This window comes from Medicago sativa, chromosome 4 (assembly GCF_051527215.1).
Source record: "Medicago sativa cultivar Bolivia chromosome 4, Bolivia_mono, whole genome shotgun sequence".
Lineage (NCBI taxonomy): Eukaryota > Viridiplantae > Streptophyta > Magnoliopsida > Fabales > Fabaceae > Medicago > Medicago sativa.
This window is the reverse complement of record NC_140752.1, coordinates 72,694,767-72,714,132: the sequence shown is the minus strand read 5'-3', so window position 1 is coordinate 72,714,132 and position 19,366 is coordinate 72,694,767. Positions and strand designations below refer to the sequence as shown.

At 33.7% G+C, this 19,366-nt stretch overlaps 1 protein-coding gene across 1 annotated transcript; it reads left to right on the top strand.

Annotated features, from left to right (window-relative positions):
* Positions 1–6,078: 6,078 nt before the first annotated feature.
* LOC146931614 (wax ester synthase/diacylglycerol acyltransferase 4-like) lies at positions 6,079–9,913 on the top strand. The gene is made up of 5 exons (XM_085703122.1): positions 6,079–6,319; positions 6,494–7,075; positions 7,563–7,916; positions 8,104–8,241; positions 9,488–9,913. The coding sequence occupies exons 1-5, from the start codon at positions 6,134–6,136 to the stop codon at positions 9,650–9,652; spliced, it is 1,425 nt and encodes a 474-aa protein (XP_085559248.1). The 5' UTR covers positions 6,079–6,133; the 3' UTR covers positions 9,653–9,913.
* Positions 9,914–19,366: the final 9,453 nt, after the last annotated feature.

Genomic DNA, 19,366 nt, shown 5'->3' with positions numbered 1-19,366 from the left:
GGGCCTCCTCCCAAAGTTGCTTTGAGTTCTCACAATGCAAGAATTGTGTTGCAATGTCTGCAGTCATGGAGTTCTTTAACCAACCAAGGAGTTGTTGGTCATAAGTTTGCCAATCTTCAAATGCAGGGTTCAGCTTCTTGGTTGAATCGGTATTAGTGATGAATTGCTCAGGACACTCCTTTGTCCCTAGCATGTATCCATCAAGCCTGCAGCCTCTAACGATAGGCAAGACTAAAGATTGCCATAAGAGATAATTATCTCTGTCCAGCTTGACAGAAATAGTTGATGGAAGATCATTTTTGTTATTTGCACTTGCAGCAGATGCCATGATTTTTATTTGGATCAAGAGCCTTTTGGCAATAGTGCTCTGATGCCAAGAAAGAATAATTTGTATATATTTTTTCTATATTCTGTACTGAACCACAACTTACACACATATATACAATATTAAAGTGAAAAGCATAATACTAAAATAATGCTAGTAGTGCAAGACATAATGCTGGATTTAATGCTAGTCCTGATATCATGGAGACATGTTTCTAACTACCCCTGATATCATGGAGATATGTTTCTAACTGATTTGACCAAAATAAAAGGAGTTTTAGATAAGTTGTTTATGGTTTAAGGGATGTCCTGTAATGTTTTCATATAATGCATGTAATTCTAGTTCTTCCTTAAACCAAGCAATCCTTATGTATTTTGTAATTATTCTCCTGAAAAATCATATAATTGATTCGCAAAGCAAAACACGTCATGAAGAATTGGAAAGACATGGAATAATAAGATTCAAGAGACCTATAAAGACATTACAAGTTCGGGAAATTCTGTCTCCAATTTCAAGACAAGTTTGGAGAAATAAAACACTCAAAAAGACGAAGAAAAAACAAAAGCGCATTGAAAGCTGAAGCCAAGTGCCTCAGATGTGTTGTCACACGCACCCGAGTGTGCTAAACAGTGTTGAAAACACTATTTTGGGCATGCGAGCGCGGCGTGGGGCTTGTGTGAGGCCAAAAAAAACAGCTAAATGTTGTTTTTTCTCTACGGGTTTAGGGAAAAGCCTAGTTTTTCAACTCAAACCGGCCCAATTGAAAATATGCCTATAAGTACAAGAGTCCTCATTCACAATTATTCATTTAGAACTTGTGCACGGGGAAGACAAGCCCTAAGAGCATTAAAGGATGAGTCTCTCCTCTACCTTTGTTCTTAAAGTATGTTATTGCTTTTGTAATTTGTTTTTAGTTACTATGAGTTTCTAAACCCTAATTGTTTAGGGTTTTAATATGATCCTCTATTTGTTTTGGATCAAATTAATTAAGTCTTTATCTAATTAATTTTTATATGCGATGGTCTTAGTACTTTCACGAACTCTAGAGAGTATGACATACATAGTTATTCTCTAAATTTTATTGGAATGTAACAATTGAAAAAAATTGAGAAAATTCGTTCTACTAAATATTTAAAGAGCAATGCTATATCTCTAGAAAAATAACATCAAGAATTCTTCAAGAATAAAGAGCAGTCAATCACAATGCACTATTTGGCACAATTCAAGGGGGTGTGACTGAAAAATAGGAAGTGAACAAATAAATTATGTAATTAAAACTTGTCAGCTGTGTCTTGAAAAATTCTTGATGCTATTTTTCTAGAGAAATAACATTTTCCATATTTAAAAGCATATAAGGGAGGTAATGGAGTTAGAAAAGCATATTAGTGATGTAATGGAGTTAATTAGTGTCGCTTTTAGCATAATGCACACTGAGCTAGTTACCGCACTAAAAGTTAAAGGGAGTAGACATCAAAATTCGAGCCTGGTAGTGTTTTCTTTAAAGAGAATTGCAGTGGGATTTTTTTTTACTGCCCCTATGATCAAAAAAATTGATATATCTGCCCTCAGGGGCGGTGCCACGTAGTGCTGAGGGGATGCACCTGCCAACCCTCAAAATTTATTTTTTTCACATATATCCCTATGCTTTTTGCATCTTGAACCTCCTCATATTTTTTTTTTGCACCAGCTGCCAAAGACCCAAACTCTCACTTCACTCATTTACACATTTCAACTTCTCTCTAAACTCCTCTCAAAAAAAAAAACTTCTCTCTAAACTATCCTCTCTTCACTTAGGAAACCCTTCTTCCTCCACTACCACCACTCTCATCAACTCTGGTGGCCGAACCACCACCAAACTCCGTCGCGCCACCACCTATCCCATTCCATCTTCACTTTCGCGACCTACATCTACAGACTACAGTCACGTTTGTGTTCTCTTTCTCCATCTCAAAAACCTGTTGCAGCAAATCACCACGGGCTCCACCCTATTTCGCCGTCCTCCGCCATTGTGCAACCACAAAGGGACATTCAGAAACCTTCAAAACACTGAATTACCAAGGTAATCAATTAAAAATCTTTTGTTTAGGGTTTTGAAATTTGTGATTTTTGACATAGCTTCAATTGTGATAAATTGGTTGATTGAATGTGCAATTGAGGATCCTTTTTTTTTTGAACAAGCGTGCAATTGAGGATCCTAATGATATGTTTGTGTTGTTAAATTGATTGGAGAATTGTTTTAAAGGGACAATCTTTGGTTTAGGGTTTTGAAATTTGTGATTTTTTGACATAGCTTCAATTGTGATAAATTGGTTGATTGAATGTGCAATTGAGGGTCCTAATGATATGTTTGTGTTGTTAAATTGATTGGAGAATTGTTTTAAAGGGACAATCTGACACTCAATCTTGCTTATGAGGTGAAGAGGAAAAAGTTGCTAGCTATTAGTTCTGTCTGAATTTTTTTTTTTTTTCATGTTGAAAATTTCCAGGGGATAACATGTTGTTGTCCTTAGTGTAAAAATTGAGGATCAAGATACCTTTGAAAGAGATTTCTTTCAATTGAAACCTTACTACAATACACAATATATGTTTCTAATCTCTTACAAGTACATAATATGTGTTTCTAATCTCAGAATGTTGAAACTGGAACTAAAACAATAGACATGTCCTGAATCCTGATCACTTAACAATTGCCTTATAGTATATTACCTTGTAGTATATGCCAAGAAACGTGGAAGTATTTATCTATAAAAGACTGTGATTCTATATCCAACTCATTTGCTTTCTTGTTGAGCTATTATAATTTATGATAAGAAAAGAGTAGTAAAACATTGTTTTACTCTAATGGGGATGGATAGTAAGAAAGGAGTAGCAGCACTAGGTGAAAATGGTTTACTCTTTCATTCAATAAGTTTGTTATTGTGTTGGTTGTTGTAGAAGTTATGGAGAATTTTTTTAAAAGACAAAAATCATCCCATAAGCAAGGATCTAGTTCTCACATGTTTCATGTAAATTGTAAAATCATCCCATGCCAACCTAATCAACATAATTTTCCTCAAAGAATGGATGGAATTTTTTTTGAGTACATTGTAAATTGAATACAATGTAATTTTTTGGATATATATATTATTATATTATTATAAATTAAAGTTTAAAATTTTGAACCTCCTGACCCAGGGTCCTGGAGACGCCACTGTCTGCCCTTAATTGAAAATTATTGTTGTAAATGCCCTTGTTCTTCTTTTCATTTGGCGAACATGTCATTTTTTTCAACCATCTTCTGCAAGCTTGCAGGTTTTGTAGCATGGTCTAGTTAGCTCTACATTTAATTTGGCGAGCAACATTTTTTTAAGTTTTTTTTCATGTTTGTAATATAAATTGGCGAGCATTGACCTTTCTTTTGCTTTATTTACTTCACCAAATGGCATGTTTGTAATATAAATTTTGCTTTCTTTTGTAATATAAAATGGCATGCTCGCCATTTGAATTTACAAACATGAAAAAAAACTTAAAAAAATGTTGCTCGCCAAATTAAATGTAGAGCTCACTAGACCATGCTGCAAAACCTGCAAGCTTGCAGAAGATGGTCGAAAAAAATGTCATGTTCGCCAAATGAAAAGAAGAACAAGGGCATTTACAACAATAATTTTCAACTAGGGGCAGATATATCAATTTTTTTGGTCATAGGGGCAGTAAAAAAAAAATTCGTGGTTCTTCGCCACTAATTGGCATATAATATTTTATTTACCAGAAAGTTAGTTATTTAATCTTTAATAACTCAAAAGAGAAAGACACCACTTCTCTATTTAAAAATGGGTTATGATAGAAGACACCTTTTATGAAGGTGTCTTTTATCAAGTTACTCTATGAGCATTTGCGAAAAGACACCAACTTACTTTTATGAAGGTGTCTTTTAGCAAAGTTATAACTAAAAAGTGAAAATCATACCTTAAGGTGTGACTTGTTAAAAGACACCACTAAAGGGTAGCTTGTAACAAAACCCTTTAAAAATATGTCATTTCTTTTATATATCTCCCTCAAGTATGAATTTTTCCACCAACATACCGCCTATTAAAGAGTCCAAAGTACATCAGAATCAACATGGTATTGATCCAAGACCACCAAATGCAAGGAACATGTTATCTTCATCCAAAACTTTTAACGTTGAAATTAGGTCTTCCAGTGCACCAACTTTGACTTTTTCTGGCAACAATTTAGTGGCAACAACCTAATTGCCGGCATTTCATCTAATATTTGTGCCAATTAAATAATAGCAATTATTTTTTTTTATTTGTAGTGGCAATTATTTTTTTTGAAGAAACTAAATTAGCCCACTCAAATTGCCACCAGAGAGAATCGAACCTAAGACCTTGAGGAGGAGCACACTCCCAGGTCCCAAGTCAATACCACTAGACCAACCCAAATGGGTTTGTAGTGGCAATTATTATTGCCCGTAAAACTTAATCAGTACAAAACAAAATAGTAGAGTAACACATAGGGTTTCATATACTCCCTCCGTCCCTATATATAAACATCATTTACCTCTAATAAAATGGTGCTTATATATAGGGACGGAGGGAGTAGTTTATACTTCACACTCATTCATAAAAAATAAAAAAAAACCTAAGAATCTTACATTTTCTCTCTTTCTTGTTTCGTCTCCGTTAGCATTTCTGGTGAGGACCCACCAAACACAACCACGGCGGCTTCAATATAATGATTTCATATATACTATGAAGCTCAAATACATGATACAATACGGATATGATCGATACCGATACGTCGTTACGGGGAAATTTTAAAATTCAAGATACGATACGGATGAGATACTTCAATAAAAAATTAAATTTAAACTACATATTAAAACTCAAAATACAAAATATGGACTAAAACTCAAAAGCAAAAAAATTGGCGCAAAACCTAGGCCAAACATACATAGAAAAACGATAAGGCACAACAATGAAATTGCATTCACACAACAATCAACAATAGCATCGTTCTCAAACAAACAAAGTGACACAAAACAGACGGCGGCAACAATAGAAATATAAATGTAAGAAATATTTATATTGATAATAAAGAAAACAACAATTAGTCAATTACATGTATGATATATCCTAAATAAAAAACATCATTATTTAGTCAATTACATATATACCAAATATAATAGAAACATCAGGTAGCCCGCACATATCGGTTTTCCACCGCCTATCGCTCGTATCCCAGATGTATATGAAAAGTATCAGATAATTGTTTTTAAAAAAAAAAAAAAATTTAATCTTCGGATACTATCCTGATACGTATCAGGAAGTATCAGACAAGTATCGGTGCAGGATACGTAGGGGATACAATACGTCATCCATTTTGAAGTATCTAGGCTTCAGAGCTTCATTGGCATACTTCACTAATTGAGAGTTTTTTTTAGTTCAAACATTTAATTGCACCGCAGATTGTTGAGTTAGACGTTTGATTTTAATGCTATGTTTTTTATTTAGGTCAAGTAGTTGCCGGTAAAAGTTTTATCCGCAATTATTACTGCCGCTCAAGGCAATAATAATTACGCTAAAACTAGTTTTCCTTATAGTGACCGGTCTCATATATTCAACATTTAGTTCACTTATATTATATTTTATGTGTGAACAAACCACTCACACACCATTTTATGTATCAATCAAAATCAAAGGCACCAACTATATACAACTGTAATAATTGCAACTAGTATAGTATAAATCATGGTACCACCTTGGGCTTTTGGTAGCTGAGTGTCTAGTTGAAGTGTTACATCAAATCTCTCTTACACACCACAACATAATGGACAAATTCTTTGGAGAAGTTCAAGAGCCAGTGAGTCCTCATGGACAATATTTCAACAGCTCTGTGATGTGTTCATATGTTTTTGGCTTTCTGGAATTAGCTATTCCATTTGATAATTCACTAGCCATACCTTTGCTCAAAGATGTCTTCATCCCTATCAACCCACGCTTCTCCTCTATTATGGTTCTATATATTTCTTCCATACTTCATTAATTACTTTACATTTTACCTACCAAATTTTAATTAATATAAGGCATTAAGGCTAGTCAATTTCTATTGAATATAATCCTCAATAATCAAAATTGACCTTTTATTATCATTAATTATTTTATTCACGGCTTTAATTAATTTGCACAGGTAAAAGACGAAGATGGTAAGATGAAATGGCAAAAGGTTGAAGTGAAGCCTGAAGAACACTTAAAGATTCCCATATTTCCTGAAACCATAAATTCATCATGTGAATTATATGACAAATATGTTAGTAACTATGTAACAAGTATTCTAAATGGAAGAACACCACAAAATAAACCACTTTGGGAAATTCATATTATCAATTATCCAACAACCAATGCAGCTTGCACCATAATATTCAAACTGAATCATGCACTTGGTGATGGTTACTCTCTCATGAGTGCTCTTCTTTCTTGTCTTCAAAGAGCTGATGATCCTTCTCTACCTCTGTCTTTTCCTTCACAAAGACCACAATTAGATTCAAAATATGCAAAGATAAACTTATTTGACAAGCTATGTTTTGTTATCTCATCCTTTTTTAGCTCCATATCAGATTTTGGATCAAGCATATTGAAGTCTAGAATGATTAAAGATGACAAAACACCTATAAGGTCAGGATATGAAGGTGCTGAATCTCAGCCTTTTATCTTGTCAAACATAACATTATCTCTTGATCAAATCAAAGGAGTTAAATCAAAGCTTGGAGTGGTAAGAGTTTGGCCATTTAGACCAATTAAGTTAGATTATAAAATTACAAAATTGCTATGTAGGTCAATTAAGCTAGATTATTTTTTGTTGTTGAGAAAATTAAGCTAGATTATAAAATTAGATTTTGGTCAGTGCAAATTTCGTAGTTTGTATAGTTCTAAAGAAAGGTACAATAGTGTGTTTTTTTACTCTCAATACGAGTCTAACTAGAAAAAGAAACAAAGATAGTGTGTACTGACACTCAACCATGTAAGGACCATCTTATCTTCATGTGGTTGACTGTGTATGGTAACGGACTTGTCGGTGCACACAATCTAGATCCGATGAAAAAATACACTATTTTTGTAAAATAAAAACATAAATTTTTTTATAGTGACTAGAATCAAAAATATATTTAACTCTTTATATTGTTATTGGATTATTATAAAAAAAATATATATATCATTGGATTAAGGTTGATTAATTATGGCATATATAAATGGTGCAGACTATAAACGACGTGATTACGGGAATGATCTTCTATGGGATTAGGCTATACATGGAAGAGAAGAATGAGAAGACAAAAACATCAAATTCCACAGCGGTGGTAATGCTCAACACAAGAAATATTGGAGGTTACCAATCAGTGAAGGAAATGCAAAAACCAGAGTCTAAAGGTCTATGGGGGAATAAAATTTCTTTCTTACAAATACCTATACCTAAGATGAGCCAATCAAATATCTCCAACCCTCTTGAGTTTGTTTGGAATACTCGTGAACTAATCAAGAGGAAGAGACGTTCTTTCAGTGTTTATCTCATAGCTTTGCTCTTGGATTTGGAAATGAAGTTAAGAGGGTCTGAGGTGTGTGACACATTAATATTTAACCACTCACCTAAAACTTTATTTTCATTCATAAATTAATAATTTTGAAAGCTAAGACTTAGTCTAAAAAGTAGAAAGATAAAAACATGAAAATTTATCACCATTATTTAGTTTTGAGCTTCTTTGATTTATTAATGTTCTCTATTTTATTGGGTTTGTGTTTCAGGTGGTAGCTAAAATAATCTATAACACAACTGGGAACTCAAGTGTTCTTATGTCAAACATTGTAGGGCCAGTAGAGAAGATGACTTTGGCAAATCATCCAGTAAATGGATTGTGTTTCACCATGACAAATGGACCTGAGGTATATATATTATTTTTTCAAACGAGCAATGCTATATCTCTAGAAAAACAATATCATGAATTCTTCAAGAATAAAGAGCAGTCAATCACAATGCACTATTTGCCACAATTCAAGGAGGTGTGGCTGAAAAATAGAAATTGAACAAATAAATCATGCAATTAAAACTTACTAGCTGTGTCTTGAAAAATTCTTGATGCTATTTTTCTAGAGAAATAGCATTTTCCTTTTCAAACAATGATATTTAGACACCTTTTATTTTCTAACATTCATTTAACACCACAATTTATATATATCCCTATTTTCCAACTATATAACCCACCTATCATATTTATCACATCAATCAATTTTTTTTCTCTCTAATAGTATACACAAGGTGTATGAGTGTCCGTAAATAATTTTTTTCTTGTTTATATTTGAATTGGATGTGAATTCAACAATGTCACATTGACACCGTGATTTTGTTGAAAATCAAAAGTATAATATTTGCTAGAATGATTTAGTCAAACTAACGGTCAAACAAATCATGAACTTTTTTTTTTTGGAGAGGAAACAAATCATGAACTTACTTTGTTATCTTACTCGTGTTCTATTTTGGCTTGAAATTTTCTTTGGTAATATACTTTTTGAATGAGAAGTGAGTTTAACTTCCAACCTCACATCACACACTTATATATAGTCATTATTTATTGAGAACTGTTTTTTTTTTAAATTAAATTTTTATGTCATGAAAGCTCCCTTTGGTTTTTGTGTATATTTTTAAAATTTGTGTAAATTTTAGTATAAGTTAAACGCTAAGAAACACTTAGAGATAAATACATATGGTGATTGTATTTTAATATTTAAATAACGGTGTGTTTAATATGTACCTTTTAAAAATGGTCAAAAAGTGAACCTTTATAATTTTTAGTAATTTTTATAATAATAAAAAATTAAGAACAACAAAAATTTCTTATTAAAACTTACCAATTAAAATAGAAGAGTCAATCGTTGAATCGGATTCATACTAGACAACCTATTCAAATACCATATCATATTTAACAAATTATAAAATGAGATATATACCATAAATAACACCTATATTTAACGAATTATAAAATGATGATATATACATCACATCATATAAACACTTCTTTATATCTTGTCAAAAAAAAAAAAGAAAAAAAAAACACTTCTTTATATGCTAGGGTTGGATAAGATATAATTAACTCGAGTTCTAACATGCTTTACTTCTTGTTTGTGGTTGCAGAATGTAAACATTACAATTATTAGCTACATGAATATATTAAGAATCACCTTGAAAACCTTAAAGGGATTCATAGATGAACAAAAATTGAAGTTCTGCATAGAGAAAGCAGTCGAAGTCATATCCGAAGCAGCTATGGAGATCTCCGAGATATCCACAAAAAATTAATTGCAAAATACCTATGAAGCTAAGGATCCAGGAATTACGATTAGTGGGGATAAGATTATATATATTATTTACTACAAATATTCCTCTTTACGTTTTTGAAGTTTTCTTTAGCAAATATGCATGGTTTTCTGAAACATAGATTTTCTCAGACATACTTTGTATTTATATTACTGTTATTTGCTTGCACTGCATTTTTTTCTAATCACCATGATTTTACTCGATTGTGTTATTTTCTCTTTAGTAAATCATTTTTTCTCTTCACCAGAATTTAGGAGATTAGCTGTTATAACCATGTTTGGCTTACGATAGATCAAATATTATTTCTTCTTGCCCACTACACTTTATCCAGTGTAACCCTAATATTTTTAACTAACCAATCTATTTATATTCCTAATAATTGTGCCACCGCTTTTTAGCTATTCCAACTCAAGGTTATGTTCTTCATTTTGTTTCCTCTTTCTTATTTGGAAACCATCTTCCAAATTCCTTATCTCTTTATCGGTTCTAGAAAATTCGCTAGAAAATTCGCTATCCATAATCCTCAAACCTTGATGAGCACTCTCTTTTCATGATTCCGAACCAAAGCACTTTTTGATGTACCCCTCGACTTCTGTTATAGATGAAGGTAAAACATTCCTTTCTACCTGTCTTCACCCCAATCCTTCATGTTTAGACTAGTCTCCCACCGAAGGGAACATTTTCTCATCTATCTAACGCTTATATATCATGGTTGAGGCAAATCAAAATTATTCATGTGTTGAAACTTGGAAAAAAGTTGGGGTTTTAATTTATAGCGTGGTCAAGCTTTTAGAGGTGGATATGACCTTTGATTTTGATTTGTTATTTAGTGGCCTCGGATACTATACTGGTCGACTGGGGCGAACACCTTTATCTTCACCAAAGCTCACCCTAAGAAGTGGATATGACCTTTGATTTTGATTCATTCTTTGGTGCCCTCGGTTACTGGTCGACTGGGACGAACACCTTTATCTTCACCAAAGCCCGCCTGTAAGGACCGAAACATAACAAAATTCAAGGCCCAACAACAATAAAAAGTAAAAGACAACGCAAACTACTAAGAGAAAAATAACATGCTGCCAAAATTAAATTCATAACACCCTATCCAAGACTGAAATATGTGATCAATCACACAAAAATTAAGTGAATCTGTTACATTTATTATGATCACTTTTTTTTTCTCTTATTGTCATTATATATCACTTAAACTCCACAAATTTGTTTACACCCAAATGCAGTTTATTTACAATAGTTTTTTTTTTCTTTCTTTCATAATATAGTATGTAACGTAGGCTAATTATACACTCATAGACTACATAAAATATTTTTTAACATTGTGTAGTCTACAAACAATATTTGTAAGTTCCTTCAAAAAACAATATTTGTAAGTAAATGGTATTTAAAAAAAAATTACAGTAGCCCTCAAATAAAAAAGATAAATAATTGCAATCCTTTATCAATCAAGTTGTTCACACCCTCTCAAAAGAAAGTAGTAACAATAATAATTCGAGCATGTCTTAAAAAATTTAATAATAATTATAATAATAAGGGTTAAGTATGCGATTCGTCCCTGCAAATAGGGGTCGCTTAAAATTTCGTCCCTGCAATCGTTAATCCTTTTTTTTTGCCCCTGCAAAGTTTAATCAGTTAAAAATTCGTCCTTTGACCCAGTTAATCACTCCCACATCAGCAATTTACCAAAAATGGCATGCGAATTGACGAAAATACCCCTGGCTTATTTTTTTTCTTCAAAAAAATTTTTTTCCAGATTTTTCCCGAATTTTTTTTTACAATTTTTTCTCCGAAAAATTTCAGTTTTTTCAGTTTTAATTTTAACATTTTTTTGTCCGAAATTTTTTATGATTTTTAATTATTTTTTTTAATTTAAAAAAAAATAATTCAAAATTTTGAAATTTTTTTTTAAGGAAAAAAAATAAGCCAGGGGTATTTTCGTCAATTCCCATGCCATTTTTGGTAAATTGCTGACGTGGCAGTGATTAATTGGGTCAAAGGACGAATTTTTAACTGATTAAACTTTGCAGGGGCAAAAAAAAAGGATTAGCGATTGCAGGGACGAAATTTTAAGCGACCCCTATTTGCAGGGACGAATCACATACTTATCCCTAATAATAATAATAATAATAATAATAATAATAATAATAATTTCTGTCAAAAAATAATAATAATAATAATTTAATAATAATGTTTTGCTCCGTTACAAAATTGTAGCAACCAGATTTGATATGACGCTCATTTGAAAAGCCTCAATCACATACTTGACCATTAAGCATGACTTTTACCTTCTTTGATGTGTATCTTTGAAAAACAAAAGATTAACTACTCGACCATGATATTCCTTCTCTTTCCGGTCCAACCCCAAATCTGCATCCTTATACGATCTAGCTTCATTCCTCTTCCTACCCCGAGACTCTTTTTTGTCGAACAAATCATCATAACTTTTTGGAAGAGATGATTGACCAGAGAGGGTTTGATCACCTTCCTTGAACTTTTTTGTGCTTCGCTCCTTGGCATCTTCTTTGCCTCTTTGAGTTCTCATGGACGACGTCAGTTTTCCGTAGCACATGGCTCGTCTTAGGGTTCCACAATAAGGTTAATTTTGTTAGAACTAAAAGTCCCATTGCATATACATTATTCAACTTCTTTCATCATATTTCAAATGAAAAACTAATGCACGAATTTAGTGTTGAAAATGGAGGGACTTTTTAAGAGTTGGTGGGTTTGAGAGAATGAGAGTGCTTATTAGACATTAAAAATTAAAATAGTGAATAAGTTATGTGCATTCGTGGGGCCACTTAAGCTACCTCTTAGTAAGAGCACCATTGTACATGCTCTTTATAAAAAATTTGGCATTAAAATGATTTAGTGGAGGAATAACTAATGAATTATAAGAGATTTAAGAAAGGATGACAAGGTTTCAAGAGAAATAACTAATGAATTAAAAGAGATTTAAGAAAGGATCTCAAGGTTTCACAAGAGCGTGGGAGGATTCTTTAGAGTTGTCACGTCATCACATTACTTGCATGAGAACAACTCAAGTTTAGTTGGACAATATAGTAAAGATAGATAGATACGTATAGATTATAGAAGAGATCTCTAGTTTGTGAAAGAAAGAAAACTTATAAGGCACCATTCTAAATGGTTTAATTGTACAATAATCGGTGTGAAGTGAATTTACAACGGACAGAAACCAACTAATAAAACCATATGTAACCGTAAAATAGTCTTTAACATATATGTTAGTTGGGGTAGTGTCCTAAAGATTCCTCTATACAAGGTAATTTGTTCATGAACAGTGGTGCTTAACTGTATTGAAATGCCTCTGTTAGTTGGATCCATGTTGTTTAATTGAAGTTTTCCATTACTATTCATCTAATATTTTTTGGTGTTCGGTGTATAACATATCTATGGCCATTCTTTGGGTGCAGCATATTGCAAACATCGCCAGTAACATGGAAGCCAATGTTCATGATGCTGTTGAAGGTTTGAATTTTGTTGAGATTGTTTCTTCTAATAAAGAACATTGTACTAGAACCATATTGGAAAAGAATATTGTATCATCAGAACCATTTTATTGAGATTGTTTTTGCTATGCTGCTAGTTTTCCTTATTATGACGTCTCTGATTGAATTTTGGACTTATTTATCTTTAGTGTAGGAGCTACTATATTGAGTGTGTTGGTATTTATGCCAGCACCATGTTGAATAAGAACGTTGTATCAGAACCAATGCGCTTGACTCTCGTGGTTTATCTCGTCTCTAAACTTTCTTCCTTTTAATGGTTATAATTGTGGAGGTCAAGTGCAAAGAAACTTCTCAATATTTTTAGATTCAAAATGGCAGGAAGAGTCCAAAGGTTTGGAGAGAATAAGATGAAAGGTGATGATTTGTGTTTTTATTCTTGTAGTTTGTTGATTCTGTTTTTTTATTTCTCCTTTTATTTGTTTGATTCTATTTTAATTTCTTCTTGTACCAAAATTCATATGACTTCCTTGAAGGTTCTAGATGCAGTGTATAAGTAAATTTGTCTGAAGTTTTTTTGTGGAAGTTTTCATTATGTATTTGGGTAGCTAATTTTCTAATTGTATAGTATAGTATAGTGCTTTTGTAACATGTTGCATTATGCTCTTGTAGAATTCTTCTCTTATTATTTTTTCTCGGTTATAGAAACATTTTGATCTCAAATCTATTTATATGATTGTCCTTACGACGTGAACAATTTGTGAACAATTATTTACGATAAATTTAACTGGGAATATATTTCGAAGACAATTTTCCGTTGTGATTGTCATTGTAGTTTCGTTAAAACTTTTTTGTTCGATTAATTGATTGCTAGAGGTTGGCTATGAATTAGCAACGTAATAGGTAACTATTACACCATGAGCTTTCTCCAACCAATGAGGAGAAGACACCTGTTACTTGCAATACAAGTAACAATAGTGTAGTACATTCTCCAGTTACTTGTAGTACAAGTAACTGTAATGTAGTACAATCTTAGTAGATTGATAGTACAATGCAATGTGTATATATAGTAATTGTACTCCATTACTTCAATCAATGAAAATTACTCTTTGTTTCTCAGTTTCATAATATGGTATCAAGAGCTCTCTTTGAAGAGAGAGTTTGTTACGATCCATTTTCCGCTGCATTTCTCGTGCAATTTTCTTCTCGTTCTTGTTGAATTCGTTGTGAATTCATAGTTTCTTCGTTGAATTCATTGTGAATTCATCATCTTTTCTTTGAATTCGTTGTGAATTCATTGATTTTGTTCGTTTTTGGTGCAATTCTGGATTTTTTTTCCAGATTCTTCTTCATCTCTGTTTTCTTGTTCTTCCTTGATTCGCCATGGTTCGTCAACAGCAACATGCTGATACTGACTCCATTTTCTACGTTCATCCTAGTGAAGGTCCAAATACAGTTACTGTTACGCCTCTTCTCACTGGCTCCAATTATCTTGCTTGGAGCAGATCCATGCAACGAGCACTTGGCGCCAAAAATAAGCTTGCTTCCATCAATGGATCCACTCCTGAACCTGATGAAGATGATCTGAATAGAACTGCGTGGGAAAGATGCAACCATTTGATCCATTCTTGGATCCTCAATTCGGTTTCTCCACAAATTGCTCAAACTATTATCTTTCATGTGCGTGCTATTGATGTTCGGGAAGAACTCAAGGATAGATTTTCCAAAGCTGATAGGATTCGTGTTTCTATGTTACGTTCCTCTATCAACAATCTCAAACAAGGTTCCAAATCCGTTCTTGATTACTTCACAGAGATGAAAACTTTGTGGGAAGAACTCAACTCCCACAGACCTATGCCTCTCTGTACATGCATTCACCAATGCAGATGTGAAGCTATGCGTTCTGCACGTGCCTTTCGTTTGGAGGATCAAGTGATTCAGTTCTTAACTGGCTTGAATGAACAATTCTCTGTTGTAAAAACTCAAGTGTTATTGATGGATCCTCTTCCTTCTATCAATAAAGTGTACTCTCTTGTGGTTCAAGAAGAAAGTAATAATGTTCAGATTACTCCTCCAACTCCTCTTGATGACTCTAATATTTTGGTGAATGCCACTGATACTACAAGAAGCTATGGGCGTGGTAAAAGTAATTTTGGTGGCAAGGGTTCAAGGTACTGCTCCTTTTGTACCCGTACCAATCATACTGTTGATACTTGTTACCAAAAACATGGATTTCCTCCATTCATCAAGCCCAAGTCTTCTGCAAATGCTTCAATTCATGAAGGCTTCTGATGATAAGCCTATGAATAATGTTGCTGAGGCCTCTTCATCCTCTTCAAGTGCTGGTATGACTCAAGAGCAATATACTCATCTTGTGTCCCTTCTTCAGCAATCAAACTTAACTGCTTCAGCATCAACCCCTGTCAGTTCCAACCATGTTACTTCTCATCCATCTACTTCAGCAGGTATAAAGACCATTTCTTCTAACTCTTTACATGTCATTAATCCCATTTGGCTTATTGATTCTGGTGCAAATGAACATATTTGTTCATCTCTGCAATTTTTTAGTGACATTCATGCCATTACTCCTATGAATGTTAATCTTCCTAATGGTCAAACTGTTAATGTTAATCAAGCTGGTACTGTTCATTTTTCTTCAGATTTTCATATATCTCATGTCTTGTTTTCTGCACAATTCAAAGTGAATCTCATATCTGTTTCCAAACTGCTTCAATCCTTATCTTGTTTTGTCCATTTTCATAAATCTGGCTGTATAATACAGGATTTGACAACCAAGAAGATGATTGGTTTGGGTGAACCACATGATGGTCTTTACAAGTTGAAGCTCCCAACCAATTTCCCTCCTTATGTTTCTGTTTCTAAGTCTAGTCATTGTAATAAATCCATTAATAAAGCTTCTTTTTCTAGTATAGATTCTAATATTTCAATTCCTTTGTCTGCTTTATGGCATTTCAAACTTGGCCATTTATCTCATCAAAGGTTGTCTCATATGAATAAGTTGTATCCTGACATTGTTGTTGATAATAAAGCTGCATGTGACATTTGTCACTTTGTTAAACAAAAGAAATTACCATTTCCTCATAGTTCCTTTCATGCTTCTTCTAAATTTGAACTTTTACACCTTGATATTTGGGGACCTCTAGCTATTCAATCAATTCATGGCCATAAATATTTTTTAACCATTGTGGATGATTATAGCAGATATGTTTGGATAGTACTGCTTAAATCTAAATCTGAGGTTTCATTACATGTCCAAAATTTTATTACTCTTATTGAAACCCAACACCATACCACTCCCAAGACTCTTAGAACTGATAATGGCCCTGAATTTTATCTCCCTGCCTTTTATGCTTCTAAGGGCATCATTCACCAAAAATCATGTGTGGAAACTCCTCAGCAAAATGCTAGGGTTGAGAGAAAACACCAACATATCCTCAATGTAGGGAGAGCTTTGCTTTTTCAATCCAAATTACCAAAATCATATTGGACATATGTTGTTCTTCATGCAGTTTTCCTTATTAACAGAGTCACCACTCCCATTTTACACCATAAATCTCCTTATCAAATGTTATATGACTCTATCCCTGACCCTAATGTGTTTAAAGTGTTTGGTTGTTTATGCTTTGCTTCCACTCTTCAAGCCCACAGAACCAAATTACAACCTAAAGCCAGAAAAGCAGTTTTCTTGGGATACAAGTCAGGCTATAAAGGCTATGTCCTGCTTGATTTGAATGACCAAACCATTTTGGTTTCCAGAAATGTTACATTTTATGAGCACATTCTTCCTTATATGCCCATTCCTTCATCTTCACCCTCTTCATGGACCTATTTTCCTTCTGTTCCCACTTCTGTCATCTCTTCTTATGATGATGTTCCTGTCAATACTCCATCTGACACAGATGCCTCAGTTTCTCCACCTCCTACTCCCACCATACCTTCACCTTCACCTTCACCTTCCCCTCCACCTCCCCCACCCATTATTCCTCTGAGAACTTCATCTAGAACAAAACAAACTCCCTCCTATCTTCAGGATTTTGTTTGTTCTACCCTTCCTATCAATCACAATAACCCACCTACTAGCAATTACTCTATTTCCAAATATCTCTCTTATGATAATTTGTCTCATTCTCACTCCTCTTTTGCTTTGTCTCTGTTGCATGATATTGAACCCAAAACCTATGCTGAGGCAAATAAGTTTGAATGTTGGAGGGAGGCTATGCAACATGAGTTAACTGCTCTTCAAAAGACTGGCACTTGGGAAATTGTGGATCTTCCTGATCACATCAAACCAATTGGCTGCAGATGGATTTACAAAATCAAACATCATGTTGATGGCTCAATTGAGAGATACAAAGCCAGATTGGTAGCCAAAGGTTACACACAGATTGAAGGGTTGGACTATTTTGACACATACTCTCCAGTGGCAAAACTCACTACAGTTAGAGTTGTCATTGCTTTAGCATCAATTCATAACTGGCATTTGCATCAACTTGATGTTAACAATGCATTTCTGCATGGAGAGCTTCAGGAAGATGTATATATGCTCATTCCTCCAGGAGTTCCTCAGTCCAAACCCAATCAAGTTTGTAAGCTTCATAAATCTTTATATGGACTCAAGCAAGCTAGCAGGAAGTGGTATGAGAAGCTCACTTCAGTTTTGCTTCAGCAGCAATATCATCAAGCTTCCTCTGATCACTCTTTATTCATCAAACAAGCAGATGACAGTTTCACAATCATCCTTGTTTATGTTGATGATGTTATTCTTGCTGGGAATTCAATCACTGAATTCACTAAAATTAAGTCCATTCTTCATGATGAATTTAAAATCGAAGATTTGGGCCAACTTAAATACTTCCTTGGTCTTGAAGTTGCTCACTCTTCAAGAGGAATCTCTTTGTGTCAGAGAAAATACTGCCTTGACCTTATAGATGATTCAGGTATGATTGGTGCTAAACCTGTTTCTACTCCTTCTGATGCCAATGTCAAATTACACCATGATTCTAGTTCTCCTTATCATGACATTCCATCATACAGAAGACTTATAGGCAGATTGCTATATCTGAATACAACCAGACCTGACATAACTTTCATTACACAACAACTCAGTCAGTTCCTCACCAAACCATCACAAATCCATTACAATGCTGGCGTGAGGGTTCTCAAATATCTCAAAGGATGTCCAGGTTCTGGAATCTTCTTTCCTAGAGATTCAGAGTTACACATTCAAGGGTTTTCAGATGCTGACTGGGCAGGATGTAAAGACACCAGAAGGTCCATATCTGGCCAGTGTTTCTTTATAGGCAAGTCACTGGTTTCATGGAGAACTAAGAAGCAACTAACAGTGTCAAGGTCCTCCTCAGAAGCTGAGTATAGAGCTTTGGCTTCAGCATCATGTGAGATGCAATGGCTGTTGTACTTGATGAAGGATTTGCAAATTCAGTGCACAAAGAAACCAGTCATATATTGTGACAATCTTAGTGCCATTCACATAGCAGCCAATCCAGTGTTCCATGAACGTACCAAACACTTGGAGATTGATTGCCACATAGTCAGAGAGAAGGTGCAAGCAGGGATTCTCAAGTTGTTGCCAGTATCTTCAAAGGACCAAGTTGCAGACTTCTTCACTAAGTCTCTTCTTCCTCAACCATTCAACAATCTTCTATCCAAGTTGGGAATGGTCAACATCTACCAATCTCCAACTTGTGGGGGGCTATTACACCATGAGCTTTCTCCAACCAATGAGGAGAAGACACCTGTTACTTGCAATACAAGTAACAATAGTGTAGTACATTCTCCAGTTACTTGTAGTACAAGTAACTGTAATGTAGTACAACCTTAGTAGATTGATAGTACAATGCAATGTGTATATATAGTAATTGTACTCCATTACTTCAATCAATGAAAATTATTCTTTGTTTCTCAGTTTCATAATAGTAACATTTTTTAAATGTAACTAATAATACTCTGAAGTGTTACTAAAACAATTTAGTAACACTTGACCCAAAAAAAATTAAGTTTACCTAACATTTATTCAACTGTTACTAAATCTAAATAGTAACATTTTTTTTTTATTTAGTGATATTTTTCAATTGTTACTAAATCTCATTTTTGTTGTATAGTGCTAACCATAAACTTTAAAATAAATAATTCCTATAACTCTAATAAAATTATAACATTTTCCAGCCGCGAGACATTT